Raw genomic sequence first — 15660 nt, forward strand, 5'->3', positions numbered from 1 at the left:
AAATGAACGACTCCTACTCTCAAACTTATCCCCTTTTGTTTTTTTATTATGTGCAAAACACAAGCACCCAAAAGTATGAATTGTAGTATAAGATGGAGGAAAACCGAACAAAATTTCAAAGGGAGTTTTGTTGTTTAATAAGAGAGTGGGTGTCCAATTAATTAAATGAGCAGCCGCAAGCATACACACCCCCCCCCCAAAAAAATAGGCAAACCGGCTTGAAATCGAAGGGCTCTAGACATTGAGAATGTGTTTGTGTTTCCTTTCTACCCTACCATTTTGTTGAGGCGTACCAACACAAGAAGTATAGAATAAGACCCTAGTAGCATTGAAATAACCATGCAAACAACTAAATTTTGTCCCATTATCACTTTGAACAATTTTATTGATTGTGAAAATTGACGATCTACCATAGCAACAATTCAAAAAATACGAAGCACAAATAAATCAAACAGCACGAGAAAAGTCATCAACAATAGTAAAAAAATAACGAGGCCCCACAAGACGAAGCATGCCTATAGGGACCCCACAAATCACAATGAATTTTCTCAAAAATACGACTTGCTTTATTATCACTACTAGGAAATTTATCTCTAGGATGTTTAGCCTAATTCAATAACAGACTTCACAATTCTTATCTAAGCTACCCTTAAGATTATCAAGAGAAAGCAACTTCACTACACTTTTGAAGGATGTCCCATGCGCTTGTGCCATAAAGCCAACTGTGACGTTGCTCCATTTGCAGAAATATGTTGCACAAAATGACTCCTCCGAAGTAATACAGTCCATCCCGTATAGCTCCCGTTCCAATCAGCCTCCCCGTTTGGTCCTGAATAGCACACATAGATGACGTAAAATTAACTGTACAATGCAAATTATCGTTTAATTGAGACACCGAAATTAAATTACAACTTAATTGAGGGACATAAAGAACATGAGTGAGAACAATAGTATCAGAAATCAAATCGAGCCCTCCTTTTCTGCTAAAACAGTGTTACCATTGGGTAGACCAACCAGACAATCGAAATATGAGTTGTATCAAACAACCAAGATTCATTTCAATCACATGATGTGTTGCACCTGTGTCCACTGATAAGTAGTTTATTTGACCACTTATTGTAGTGATTTTAACCCGTTTTGTAATCTTTTCCCCTCTTTCTAACCCATTTTGTAAATAAGTCTTGCATTTTTGGCATTGCCCTCTCTTTGTGTGTTTGTGTACATGACTTGCAGGTGTAGGTGAAGCTTTAGCGCAAAAATAGCTCTTTAAGGACTTGAGATGGAGCTAGAAAGAAGAAGGGAGAGCCCACTCCTGGTGGAGCGGGCACTTTTTCATCTCCCCAAACAATCTGCAAAGTTTTGAGACCTGCGAGGAGCGGACGGGCGCTCCTCTTTGTTATTTTGAATCTGCCAATTTTCTGAAGAGCAGGGGACCGGGCGTGCAAGTATATGGAGCGGGCACTCCGAGCTGAGGAGCGGGCGCTCCTAGCTGGTATCCGGTTTTCTTGACGGATTTTCCTATGTAATTGTTTTGGGGGGTATAAATACCACCCTTGGCTTCATTTGTACGAACCTTCTTCTCTCTTAACTCCCTTAGGCTTATTCTCTTAGTTAGTGCATAGTTTTCCTCTCCCTTAATTTAGATTCTCAAAAACACAATCATTTGTAAGATTTAATTGAAGTTTGTTCTACCAATTTCAACAACAATCATTCTCAACCCTAAAGTATCAATTAGTAATCTCTTTCTCCCTCCTTTGTTGTTTAATTTTCTGATTTTATCCTTGTTTTATGCTAGTTCTTGTTTAATCTTTGTCAATTGTTCTTGCATGCTTAATCCATCCTTGTTTTTTTCTCTCTCTTAGTTTATTTGAATTCATGATAACCCTAGATTTAATTGTTAGCTTGTTTTCCACCATGTTTAGTGAGTAGTTCCTTAGTTAGGGGTTGGGTGAAAACCCAACCAAGTCATGGTTGATTGATCAATTGGATTCCTTCATGTTGTACTTTGGGTTGATGTCTCTTTGTGCTTGAATTGATTATTGCATGTGTATTTTGGTGGCCATTTCATGCTCATGTGTTCATTCCTTTACTTACATTGAAATATGGGGTTTAGTAGTGAGTCATTTTTTGTGCAATTAGATTATGCTACTTTCATGATTATGGATATTTTGGTTCCATTGAATAGGATGTTTTAGTGTGGTAATTAGGTGAGAATTCCCAATTATTTGTGCTTCATGATAGTTCGGAACGATCGAGAGACAAAACTCGAGCTAGAAACCCACTTCCTATCATTGAGACTTACTCTTATTCGTGTTAGTGTTTGATCTAGGGAATACTTATGTTGTGACTTTGAAAGAAGACAATGTTAAGTTCCTATTCTACCACCCATGTATGTTCATGATTTATCCTTGTTATTAATTGTTTGGTTTGGTTGGCATTGAATCTCGTTTTCCCTAGCGTTCGTCTCTATAGAAATTAACTAATTAAACCCCAATTTGTGACCTAATTAGCTTACAACCGTTTCATACTCTTGGTGTTCTTTACCCATTCCCTGTGGATACGATCCTCTACTTACCCTAGACATGTCCTAGGTTGGTTTAGGTAGAAATATTGTTTGGCTTAGGGTGATTGTCCAACGACCGATTTGTCTCTCTACCATCTACTATCCACATATCATTGTTGAACTTACCATTCAATCTGTTCTCCGGAACCTTAACTTTAACCACTACTGCCTCAATTGCTTTCCATTGTTCAGCAGGAAATATTTGTGATGGAGAGGACGAGGTTGACGACCCATTATTGCTGCCAGTAGATGCACCAAGTAGCATTAGCCGAGCTTGTCCACGACCTCAACCCCATAGCCTCGGCCACGCCCCGTACCATCCGAACGAGACTAATCTTCTCATCCTTCTAAATACCCATGAAGTTCATAGCAGCCATTAACATCATGACCGCGCTTATTGCAGTGGGTGCAAAAGAGCAGCGAATAGCAAGAGGCTGACTCATGCCCGACCTTTTTACAATGTATACAGGGGGTACGATCTCCACGGCCACGCCCCCTTCCAGCAACCGAAGGTTCTGCTCGTAAAGCAAAGCCCACCGCATCGGAGGACTTACTCTCAAGTTGTGTTTTGGCTTGTCTGACTCTTTCATCTTGAACCGCAAGATGGAATGCATAATCAAAAGAAGGCAGGGGGTCTTGGGAGAGGATATTAGCCCGTAATTGAGAATAAAATTCGGAGTGTTGCCCCATTAAAAAATCATGTAATCTGGATGCTTCTCTTCTCTGAGCATGGAGTTCACCTGCCTTGCAATTCGTACAGCAGGAACAAGTTATCAGGGGTTCATGATGGGCCAACTCCTTCCACAAGGCATTCAATTTTCCATAATACGTGGCAACCGACATCGATTGCGTTTGCTCGCCTCACATCGAGCAATAGAAGATCGTAATTGCTGAATTCGTGGACCATTGACAAGCGCAAAACGCTACCTAAGATAATCCCATAATTTCTTCGTCTCCCTATATTTCGTCAGCGTACTCTTGACCTTAATTGGGGTCAATTGTATTCATCATCCAAGAAACTAACATTGCATTTATGGTATTCCAATCTGATTGAGTTCATGGGGGTGTCGGACCAGTGATGGTTCCATCAAGAAATTCAAAGTTTTGGCGTGCCTCTAACGCCAATTGTAAATCGTACGCCCAATCATCATAATTGTCGCCACAGAGTTTAGTTGGGGTAGTATAATCTCCGAGACGATCTTGCAAGCCTAAGAAAATGGTGAATTTGGTTCTATTTTTGGTGGTGGATGGAGGTGGTGACCGCGTATCGTCGCCGGCCATTGTTAAAAAATTTAACCTAGCCTAATACCATGTTAAACAATAATGAGGCAAAACTTGCTTTCTATTGATGTGAGATGCAAAATGTATAGCGTACAAAAGAGATCAGTGATAGACTTTAGGAAACCACCAAATATTCCTATAATCTATCCTATGCCAATAATATACCAACTGTACAAATCAAGGCCAATCAAATAATATTATATAATATAATATAATATCCTAACACAATGCAACTAGATCATTAGATCAGGATTGAAGTTCATTTGATTTTTGAATATGTTCAGGTCTATATATAATCAAGTTGGGTCTTGAGACTTCGGTGAAGCTTGGATTAATAGGCCAGGTCATTCTGGATCAAGTCGAGTTTGAAATCAAGACATCAAGTCAAGTTTGAATTAGGTTAAGTTTTGATCGAATTGCTTTGGGTAGGGCCAAGTTTCTGGTTGAGACTTTAGGTCAAGTTTAGGCCATGCCAGGTCATTTTTGTGGAAACAAAGATCATGTAGTAGTCAGGCATTTGCTGGTTTTCATCAAGCTATTATCATTCAATAAATAAGACGATTGAAGAGGAAGAAAATGAATATATTCTCTAAATATGCAATTTTTACACTTACATGTTACAAAATATAAATTACAAAATAATTGGGCGAATGGGATCAATTAGGTTGTTTTCGATTTGGTTTTGTCGAGTCAATTGATTAGGTTTACCTAGTCATTTTGGATAACGGGTAAACTTGGCTTGGGTAATTAAGGTTAAAATCGAGATTGGTCACTTTGGGTAGCAAGTAACTCGGGTTGGATCACTTCAGGTATGGGTGTATTAGGACAATAGCAGGTTAATTCATTAATATCAGGTTGAGAAGGGTTTCGAGTCACTTTGGCTTTTAGGTCGAGTTTCGGATTGTGGTTTGTACAAATCAGGTATCGAGTTGAATATTTTAGGTTGTGTAATCAGGTCTAGATTAGTTTTGCTAGGTCTACTTATAATATAAGTAAAACCTATACTCCCTTTATCCCTATTTTTTTTGCTCCATTTGACTTTTCACGGTCATCAAGACGCGTCTTATAACGTATATAACTCTATTTTATATGCGTAAAAAATATAAAAACTTGATCTAATAGTAATAAAACATACAATGAGGTGAATTCAATAAGCCCCCACTTGATTATATTATCTCTTATAGATTACTGGATATTTATGGTCAAATTTTTCAAAATTTGACCAAATTTTTTGCAGTGGGGCAAAAAAATAGAGACAGAGGATGTATGTAGTATCTAAAAAACAACTCATTTCAATTTCTACTGTGATATGTTTTAATATCTAGCTTGGTCAATGACGACCATCAAAAACTTTAAATAAAAATGTTATGGCGGTGTAATCGAGATTGATCAACCCTTATCGTTTTTTTTTTATTTTTATTTTTTAATTGCTCCATTATTTAAGGTCGATTACTAGTAAATAGGGGTGAAGTAAGGGGATCTTTACCTCCAAGCACCTTCATCACTTAAGACTATTATGAAGTGAGTCAAGCTTTGCTTGATACTAATTCATGTATATGCGTGTGAACATTGCGCTGGCATTAACAGATTATATAATACTTCCTCCGCTTTTATTTGCTTGCAACACAGTCTTGTGGCACGGGCTTTGAGGTCGAGATTATATAATGTAAACGGATAAATTATTCAAAATAATTTTTACACATGATACCTAACCCTACTCTAATCCTCATGTTAAAATTATTTTGATAAGATCGCTCGTTTACCTTAACTAATCATCTCCTAAAACTGCGTGCCTAAAGGTTGTTGCAAGTAGAAAGAAATGGAGGAAGTATTAGACCATCTCCAATGGTGAGACTTAAGGGAATATTTTTAGGAGAGAGAGAGTATTTTTTGCAAAGGATACCAATAAGTTGGTATATAAACTTAGCAACTCCAAAAGAAAGTTGCTAAGTTTAGATACTCAACTTTGAGTCTCATTTGACAAAAAATGTGGGCCATTTATCAATATTATAATATATTTTGTAATTTTTTTTTTTTTTTTTTTTTTTTTTTTGAAAAACTTACAATATGGATTTGGTGGACCATAAATTGAAATTAAAGTAACATTAGTATACTTTAGAGGATCTCACCATTGGGAATTTAGACTTCACATGAGTTGCTAAATTGAGAAGTGGGTTGGGTATCACCATTGGAGGTAAAAAACAACTCATTTTGTATTTCAATACTCAAAATTGAGTCTTACCAATGAAGATGGTCTTATATGTATATATAGATTCACATAATTAAACCCTAAGCTAAGGTCTCCCTTTCAATTTCGCATAAGTTTGTGGCAGTAAAAATGTTGGGAAATTCCCATATGTGAGAGAAAAAATTTCATATCAAAAGATTGTTTGGTGGATGATAAGCATATAAGGTTAATTAGTGGTTTTACTGGTTACCCCACGAGCTAGGGTTCCAAATAATGCCAATCAACTTCAATGAATAAGTTAAAATGGTGGCAATGATTTGCTTAGCTTACAGGAAGGCTCTCAAGATTGAACAACCTTGATCTCATGATTGCCCAAAAAAGTACTATATAGCAACATATATATAGTACAAAATTAAGCTAAATGTCTTTTCCAAAAAAAAAAAAAAAACACTAAGCTAAATGTAAGGAACATGATCCCATGATGATCATATATGCATGCTTAGCATAAATCCACTAAACCACTACTCTTGTTGCTCCAATAACACAAACAATTAGTTAGAATATAATATATATTCCTATACATTAGGATATAACGAACCACTAATAAATATTCATTTTCCCAAAATATACAACAACAAAAAAAAAAAAAAAAAAAAAAAAAAAACAAAAAACAAAAAACACCAAAAAAAACAAAAAACAAATATACAACCTGTTGATCCCATAAAGCTCAAACATTCACATCTTGACTCTCAATTACAATAATATGATAAGCATTTACTACACATTTAATTATTAACAAATAATATTACAAAGACATGCATGTGTTATAATTAGCCGGATTTGCGGAATCTCTGTTTAAGAGCCGTTGCTGCATGCCTACAAACTATATTTCCATGTACTCCGTACTTAATTAGTAATTTAGTATCATATGATAAAGAAATAAAAAATTATGGAAAAAATAATTAAATAAATTTAGAAGTTGACTAACATATTGTATGAACATTGGCATTAGTTTTAATTTACATGTACTAGTAGATCATTGATTAGACTTGGGGATCCGAGAACTTTCAAAGTTAAATGTGGAAATGTGGTAACGATCCACTACTTTAGCTGAAACCAAATGTGGTAACAAACAAAGACTCTACGAGTATACTTCTACATAAAATAATCCTAATTCTGAATTATACTTGATATTAAAGATGTAACATTGATTGATTAGAGAAATATACAAGAACACATTGATTTACATGATGGTTCACTAATAGTTCGTTAGCTATGTTCACAGATATAGGTGAGAAAATTTATCTGTCTTACGAAAAATACAAATTAATTGTACTAAATATGAAAAATTATTTTCTTAAAAAATATATAAAAATCTAGGTAGGGACATTATAAAGTACTACTCCATGTATATTGAAAATTGTACTTAAGAGGTAAACATACTCAAAATAATCTTGATAACACAATATAGTATCTAATTTTATTTTTATATATTCAAACCTTAAAAATTTTGTCCACAAATTCCAATTAACAAATAAAAATTAATAAAATAATTATATGAGATATTGTTGAATGTCAGTTGGTTAAAAACGCGCTTTAAATATTAATTTAAATGAATTAAGCACCTTATTTTAGAACGGAGGAAGTATATTATAACTTATTCCTCCGTATCTCCATAATATCTTATCTTCGTTTTCCTATCCTATTCAATAAATTTAGAATTCTTATTACATTATTCAACGATCCTAGTGTTTTTCAAAAACAAGATTATTACAAGTACTTAAGTTTCATCAGCAAATCATAACTTAGCTACAATCTATATATTCAACTCATCTCTTTTTTTTTTCATCAACCGGCCGGTACGGTCTTAATGCTCTTCATTAATCCTGGTACATTGCTTTTTCTCCTCTTGATTTTATCATTTATCTTGTTAGTCATTGCTTTTTACGTTAAAGTTGGTCTACAAATTTTATGGTTGCTTCCATTTGCTGCTTTTATCCCTATTATCTAGCCGTCGAAAATTGTATTGTTTGTACGAGTGTGTTTTTTTGTTTCTCACATGACCACAATTTTCATTACTTATGAATCACTAAATACGCTCATTACATATAATCACATATACCCACAGAGAGAGAGAGAGAGAGAGAGGGGGGGGGGGGGGGGGAGGGGGAGGGGGAGGGAGGGAGGGAGGAATAACGGAGGAGGAGGCTACAACGACTTTGACGGTGGTGATGCGCATCGACGGTGTTGAAGATGGTGGGTAGATGCAGCTACGGCGACGGTAAAGGTGGTGGTTTGATTATTTCTTGAGAGATGAAGATGGAAGTTGAATGAATTTTTATGATTGTTGATTTAATTGGGTGACAATATTATGTTAATAAGTTAGATTAGAAATTTAATGAAATTTGATTTGGGTAACTAATTATGTTTATAAAATCTTTAGTGAGGGTATTTTTGTACTTTTATTGAAAAAACTTACTAAAAAAGGAATAAAATGGAAAGTCGCAACTATTATGTAGCAACCCGTTTTGGTAAAAGTTGCAACTAATATGTAACGGAGGTAGTATAAAATTTACCTTTTGGTTCTTACCCTTTAATTTTCTTAAACTTTATACAACACTTAATGTTGCGATTATTATGAAACAAAGAGAGTAGTATTTGATCGATTAAAGTGAATTTCCAAAACAATGTATATAATAGTGTTAGATCAATGAAGAGGGAAAAAAAATAGTGAATTTTGATTTTTGGGTGAAATAAAACTTTTATGTAGATATATATTAAACTTACGTAGCATATTAAAATAATCTAACCATCCTTGTTTTCAAAATATTTTTATGCATTCTAGAAAGTTTGTTATGCATTAGTATATTTAATAAAATTCTGCATTAATTGGTGTAATTAGTAAATAATTAAGCATAATAATTGAATACAATTTTTTTTAATCATCATAATAGTCAACCCCCTTACTCAAGTATTATTTTAGTCTAGAACTCTAGATCTAGCAGAAATCCACCTGTTCTCAATGCTAGCCTAGTAATGAAAGACTTAAACATTTGAGTCTTAGTTTATTATTACAATGGCAGTTTCTTTCAGCTTGAATAGCGGATCACTACCGCATTTCATAATATTCAACTTCAAAAGTCTAAACGACAATGATATACCAAGTCTTGTTTATGATTAGTACAACTCCAAAAGTCTAAACAATGATATCCAAAAGTCTAAATAATTATATTAGTAAAAATTGTCCGGAAATAATCTTATACTTGTGACGTCCGCTAAAAATAATTCAATCTTTGGGTTATTTTTAAATAATCCGACCTTTATCAATCCGCTCAAAATGGTCCCAACCGATTATAACAAGTTACTTGACACATGTCGGCCTGTGACTTGTCAAAAAAATAAAAATAAAATAATTTTTTTTTTAAAAGTTAATTTTTTTTAAGTAAAAGTAAATAAAATTAATTATGTAAAAAACCACCACCAGCCCAAGCCTTCCCCGCCGCCCCTGACACCCTGCTCCGTGGCTCCTGCCACCCAGACCCCTAACCCCAGTGCCAGAGTTGGCGTCGGCGCCGTGCATGGACCCCTACCCTGAACCACCAACCTGCCTCTCTCCCTCACGAAACTCAGGCAACGTCTAAAGCACCGCCGGCGAGCCATAACATCATCTCCCCTCCGACCCCTTGCCTGCCTACAACCTACAAGCGCCGGAACGCCGCACCGAACGCTTATCCCCTTTCCCGTCGCAATTCCGACCACTTATCCCCTTTCTCGTCGCAATTCCAGCCACTCATCCCCTTTTCCGTCACGATCCCAGCCCCCTTCCCCTTCCCCTTCCCCGCCCCGATTTCGACCTCCCTCCTCTTCCCCCGTCTCGATTTCAGCCCCACTCCCCGTCCCCAGCAACGTTTTCCGCCCCTCCGATTAACGACGACTTCAAGGGGTTGAGCTGGGGCTAGGGAATGGCTAGGTTGCCAGTTTCTTTTTTTTTTTTTTAATTCATTTTTTTAAAAATTTTAGATGAATCATGTGGTGACACATGTACTTTAAAACCAAAAAAAAAAAGTTTACCTGTTTAATAGGTTACCGGTCACCTGGAACCATTTTGAGCGGATTGATATCAAAGGTCGGATTATTTAAAAATAATCGAAAGGTGGGATTATTTTGGGCGGATGAGCCAAATGTGGGATTATTCTGGACAAGTTTTCCATTATAGTAAGACTTTATTAATTTTAGTATTGTGTATAAACTTGTTACAGTACTAAACAAGTATATTTTTGTACCAAAATATATTTTGGTGCCTAATAAGTATGCGATTTTGGTACAATTTTGTTGTTTGTACCAAAAATATGGGATAAACGGCCTATCACAGTTATGCGTCTCGCCTTACTCTTATCTTTATGGTTATGAATTAGGCTATTGTTTTGTCCACAGTCGGATATAGTGAAACTACCTACTACATTTGTTCCTAAATATATTAACAATTTTCTCATTATTAGTCGGTTTTATATATTTTTCTACTTTTTTAACTTTATTTTAATTTTAGCAAAACATGTTAACTACCTTAACATCTTAACCCTCGAACCAACTCCAAGGTTGATTTTAAAGGTGATAAGGCTATTGTTTTCAGGGTGGTTGGGGGATATTTTGAGTTGATGAGGATAGTTTCGTGCTTTAAAATGGTGGTTTATGGGGTAAGAGGTGGTGTGTGGTTTGGGGTTGGAGGGTGGTTTTGGCATTGTAGAGGCAGTTTTAAGCGAGTTGGTTGGTTTTGGCTCTTTTAGGGATGAAAGCGGTGGGTTTTAAGAGTGTTTTTAGGTGGGTCAATGTCGGAATATTAGGTCGGTGGATACTACAATAAATAAGCAGTTTTGCGATATCCAAAATCCATTAAGAGGTAGTATTTTACAACAGTTAACCTTTTATTATGTAGTTTAATTTATTACATACAACATTTTTTTTATTAGGTAGATACTCATTACATCTAAAATCTGGATTTTATTAGGTAGTTTCTGAAAGGAAAAAAAAAAAAAAAAAAAAAAAACCTTATTATAATGAGTGAATAAGTGGGTCTAAAGTGAGCACATAAACGAAATTGTTGGACGGGAAACCGTTAGCAGATAATGTTACTCAAATTTTCTGGGTTCTTAGGGTAATTAGTTTCTTTTGAAAAAAGGTTTTTAAATGGTTATTTCCAAATAAACCGCTAGTAAATATGTTTCTGACGTCTTATATTTATGATATGAGTAGTAAATTTTAATCGGACGGAGAATTAATTAGTTTAAGTTGACATAAAACTGGTTAAGGTCAAGAAATTAAATTAAAAAAAAGTTCTTAAAATACTATCAATTAGAGGTGTCCACCATGCAAGTCGTGCGAGCTGGGTTAGGGTTAGGGTTAGGGTTAGGTGGGTCGCGGGTTGGGGTTTCATGACACACGACACGACACATGTAAGGTAGGGTGGGCCGGGTCGTGAGTTGGGTCGGAGAAGTTGGACACACCAGGGTTAGGTTCGTGGGTTAGATGGGTCGTGGGTGGGTCAAGCTAGGTTCATGGGTTAGACGGGTCGTGGGTGGGTCGAGTTGGGTTCGTGGGTCTAGTGGGTTAGGGTGGGTCGAAGGGCGGGTTAGGGTGGTTCGAAGGGTGGGTTAGTGGGTTAGGTGGGTTTGGGTTGAGCTAGGCTCGTATGTTAGAGTCGGGTGGGTTCGTGGGTTAGGGTCTAGTGGGCCAAATGGCTAAATGGGTTGTGTGGTGTTTTAATTTTTACAAAATTAACAATTTGATGGCTTGCTCAGTTGCTCTTAATTAAGATGCCTACGTATCCTTATATCATAAAATAAGGAATCAAAGCCAACGTAGTTATTATATTGTACTTCTTTTGGAATTTGGGGGGAGAGGGGGCTTGGACCTATCTTTAGAAAACTAAAATTTAATTTTGTAATTAAATTGTAATTTTCAAAAAATAAGTTGCCTACGTATCCCGAAAGAATCAAAGCCCACGTAGTTCTTAGCGTACCTGATTTAAACTTTTCTAGCCACCCATGTTTGTTGCATCATCATCCTCGGAAGCTGCATCATCCGTTGACGACTCCAATATCATCACAGGATCATCTCATCGTCTTCATCATCCTTTAAACCTTGAGTTCTTCTTTCAGCTTGATCCCAATCTTTCTTACAAACACAAATTTGAATGCTTTCCGGAGTTAAGCGAGATCTTTTTTCATCTAACACTCTTCTACCTGCACTAAAAGCAGACTCGGATGCAACGGATGACGCGAGAACTACAAATATATCTTTTGCAATTCTCACCAATATAGGAAAACTGTTTTGATGTTCTTGCCACCATTTTATAATTTGAAAGTTGTTTTTGGTCTCATGTTGATATGACAAATAATCATTAATAGCAAGTGTTGAAGAAGATGATGATGAGAATGATGTAGATGCTTTGTGTTTTTTTTTCATAACTTTATCAAGAAAACCAAATCTAGAATCGGAAGTGCTAGTAGTAGTTGGTGTTGCTAAATCAAAACCATAAATAAATGCATAATGATCATAAAGGTCTCCCAAAATAGATTTTCATTTGTCAATATATTCACTAACATCATTATCGATACTTAAACTTGTATAATAAAATTTTAAAAGATTTTCCAAACCTTCAGCTTTAACACCGGGGTCAAGAATAGCAACAATTCCATAAATAATTGGAAATTCACTAAAATAAGTATGCCACTTACGTTTCATGTTATCAAGAACAGGACGAAGTCCATCAATCTTCATATGTTCTTCGATGGTGTGAACAACTTTAACACACTCAATTATGACTAAGTGAATGTTAAGCTCATAAATATAAGAGAAAATATGAGTTGCATTATCAAAAGCATTTAAAACATCACGAACAAAAGAAGCATTAGTCCAATGACTTTCGGTTATTAACTCAGTAGGATCAACACGAGTCTCATTGTAAAGTTGGGTCAAAATGTCAGGCTACTTTATAGTATCATTCAACAAATTGAAAGTAGAATTCCAACAGGTAGGGGTATCAATAGACTATTGTCTTTTCTTAAGACCTCTCTCTTTACACATAGCTATGTACTTTCTTCTAACTGACTGAGTAATCCTAATCTATTTTATAACAATTCTAATTGGGTTTAGCAATGGTTGCAACTCAGTGAGACCCTCTTGAACAGACAAATTCAAAATATGAGCACAACATCTAACATGCAAGAGACTACCACCCAACAACAAATGCAACTCGGAGTCATTTTTCAAATAGTCAATACACTTTATGTTTGCAGTTGCATTATCAAGTGACGAAGAAAAAACTTTATTATTCAAGTGAAATTCTTTTAAACAATCCAAAATATGAACTTTGATGTTAAAACCGGTGTGCCTTTCTTCCATAGCTTGAAAACATAGTATACGTTTTTGAATAAACCAATTATCATCCACCCAATGAGCAGTAATGCAAAGAAAAGATTCGCCAAACTAGAAGTCCATGTATCACTTGTAAAACTAACACGACCATCAAAAGTACGAAATAATTCAATCACACCACTCCTATACTTATGATAAGAAGTTTGTGTATAACGTTTTAGGGTATTTCGGGGGACACGAGTAATGCAGGTTGTAATGCAACTTTATTAAAATGTTCAACGTTTGCATTTTCACCGTAACTAAAAGGGTATTCATTAGTAATAACTAAAGTACTCATTTCATCAATCATTCTATCTTTATTATAAATAAAAGGTGTACCTCCGCCGGGTAAATGGTTCATGTATCCACCCAATTGTGTTTGGACGGGCAACCCACCATCCGAAGGACGGGGGCCATTTTCGAACAAGTCATGTTTATTTTGCAAATGCCGACTCAAGGTTCTGATTCCATCTCCCGTTTTTCAACTATATGACTTGACATTTGCACCTAGCGCCTTACAAACTAGGCATGTACACGTGAACCTCTTTGGTTGACCGAGTTGCCGCCCCGGGGGTGTGACGTCAACTCGTTTAAAATGTTTCCACACCCAAGAAAATTGTGCTCGACCTCTACTTTCACCGCCACCACCTTTCATAAATCAAATTATTGAAATTAATTTTTAAACGTTATTCATGAAAATAAGCTTTTAAATTTTAAATATTTTAATTATAATTATTTAAACGCATTTTTCATGGTAATTATAAATCATAGAAAATTGGAAACTAAACTAACTTTATAATCATTAATAATATTTTTTTTAAATATTCATAACAATAAATTAAATTAGAAATTACCTTGAGATGAAGGTTGAGATGTTGGTTATTGCGATGGAGGTGGCATAGTTGAACTCGATGATTGGTGGGAGAAATGTTGTGGTACGGTGGAGACGTTTGAATATTTTGCCAATCTCCTAAACCATAATCTCCATATTCATTGACAAATTGGTTTAAATTTTCCGTATTAATTTCATACGAAAATTTTTCACCACCACTTTGACTCCTTTCTGTTCCTCCTCTTGAGCCCATTTTTTTTTTTTTTTAAGAATCTTAAGAATACTAATAATAATATTAAGGAGATTTTTTTAACAAAAATAAAACTCTATATAACACTAAATAACACTTGAGAATTTGAGAACAATTAAGAATTTTTGAGTAAGAGAGAAAGAAAGCTTGAGTAGTGTGGAAATTTGAGTGAAATGGAATTGGTATTTATAGGAAAAATTGAGGGGATGATCATACAATACAAAAACTAGCCAGTAAAACTAGTTGTTACTAAAAAATAAAAGTAGCTGTTAACTTTGTTCATCAAATTCATATAAAAAAAAGTAGTCGTTACTTTTGAAAAAATATTTGGAATATGGTTGTTAGGCTAGGCGGGTTGGGTGGGCCATGCGGGTTAGGTGGGTCGTGCGTGCGGTTGGGCTGAGTCGTGGGTCGTGCGGGTTAGGCGTGCAAGGTGGGCTGGTTTGTGCGAGGTGGGTCATTTTAGGTCACTACTACATTTAAGAGCTAATACAACGACTTTTTTTTGTTGTATTAGGTGTTAAAAACCGTTGTATTAGACCTAATACAACGGTTACCAACCGTCACATTTGCAAGGGTTGGATTAGGTCTAATACAACGGCAAAATAGACCTAATCCAACGGATTGAGCAATCCGTTGGATTAGGTAGATACCTAATCCAACGGTTTCTTCAATCCGTTGGATTAGGTTCCCTTTTGTTTTTTTGGGAATAATTGGACCTAATCCAACGAATTGATGAATCCGTTGTATTAGGTATCTACCTAATCTAACGGATTTTTCGCCCAATCCGTTGGATTAGGTTCCCTTTTGTTTTTTTGGGAATAATTGGACCTAATCCAACGGATTGATGAATCCGTTGTATTAGGTATCTACCTAATCTAACGGATTTTTCGCCCAATCCGTTGGATTAGGTCCTTTATTTTTTTTTTATTTTTTTTTACATCTGTTGTATTAGCCCCCCTTTTTTTTTCAAAAAAAAAAACCGTTGTATTAGACCCCTTTATTTTCTTTTTGTTTTTTTAAAACCGTTGTATTAGGTAATTTTTTTTTTAAATCTATAATAATAAATATAAATTATATTAGTATATTTATAATTTAAATAAACAAAGTACATATAATATATCTTCGTTGCA

At 35.4% G+C, this 15660-nt stretch overlaps 1 protein-coding gene across 1 annotated transcript; it reads right to left on the reverse strand.

Annotated features, from left to right (window-relative positions):
* Nucleotides 1–677: 677 nt before the first annotated feature.
* LOC110704386 lies at nucleotides 678–3406 on the reverse strand. The gene is made up of 3 exons (XM_021882166.1): nucleotides 2919–3406; nucleotides 2690–2802; nucleotides 678–829 (listed from the first exon to the last, which is right to left on the reverse strand). The coding sequence occupies exons 1-3, from the start codon at nucleotides 3404–3406 to the stop codon at nucleotides 678–680; spliced, it is 753 nt and encodes a 250-aa protein (XP_021737858.1).
* Between the last annotated feature and the right edge of the window lie 12254 nt (nucleotides 3407–15660).

Source organism: Chenopodium quinoa, unplaced genomic scaffold, assembly GCF_001683475.1.
Source record: "Chenopodium quinoa cultivar QQ74 unplaced genomic scaffold, ASM168347v1, whole genome shotgun sequence".
In the NCBI taxonomy this organism is placed as follows: Eukaryota; Viridiplantae; Streptophyta; class Magnoliopsida; order Caryophyllales; family Amaranthaceae; genus Chenopodium; species Chenopodium quinoa.

Excerpts from the sequence above, each read along its gene's own strand:
- LOC110704386 (XM_021882166.1), bottom strand. The coding sequence starts at position 3,406 with ATGTCGGTTGCCACGTATTATGGAAAATTGAATGCCTTGTGGAAGGAG. Across the intron at positions 2,803-2,918 it reads GGCTGCTATGAACTTCATGG|CAATAATGGGTCGTCAACCT; the intron begins GTATTTAGAAGG and ends ATCTACTGGCAG. Across the intron at positions 830-2,689 it reads TCCGGAGAACAGATTGAATG|GACCAAACGGGGAGGCTGAT; the intron begins GTAAGTTCAACA and ends TGTGCTATTCAG.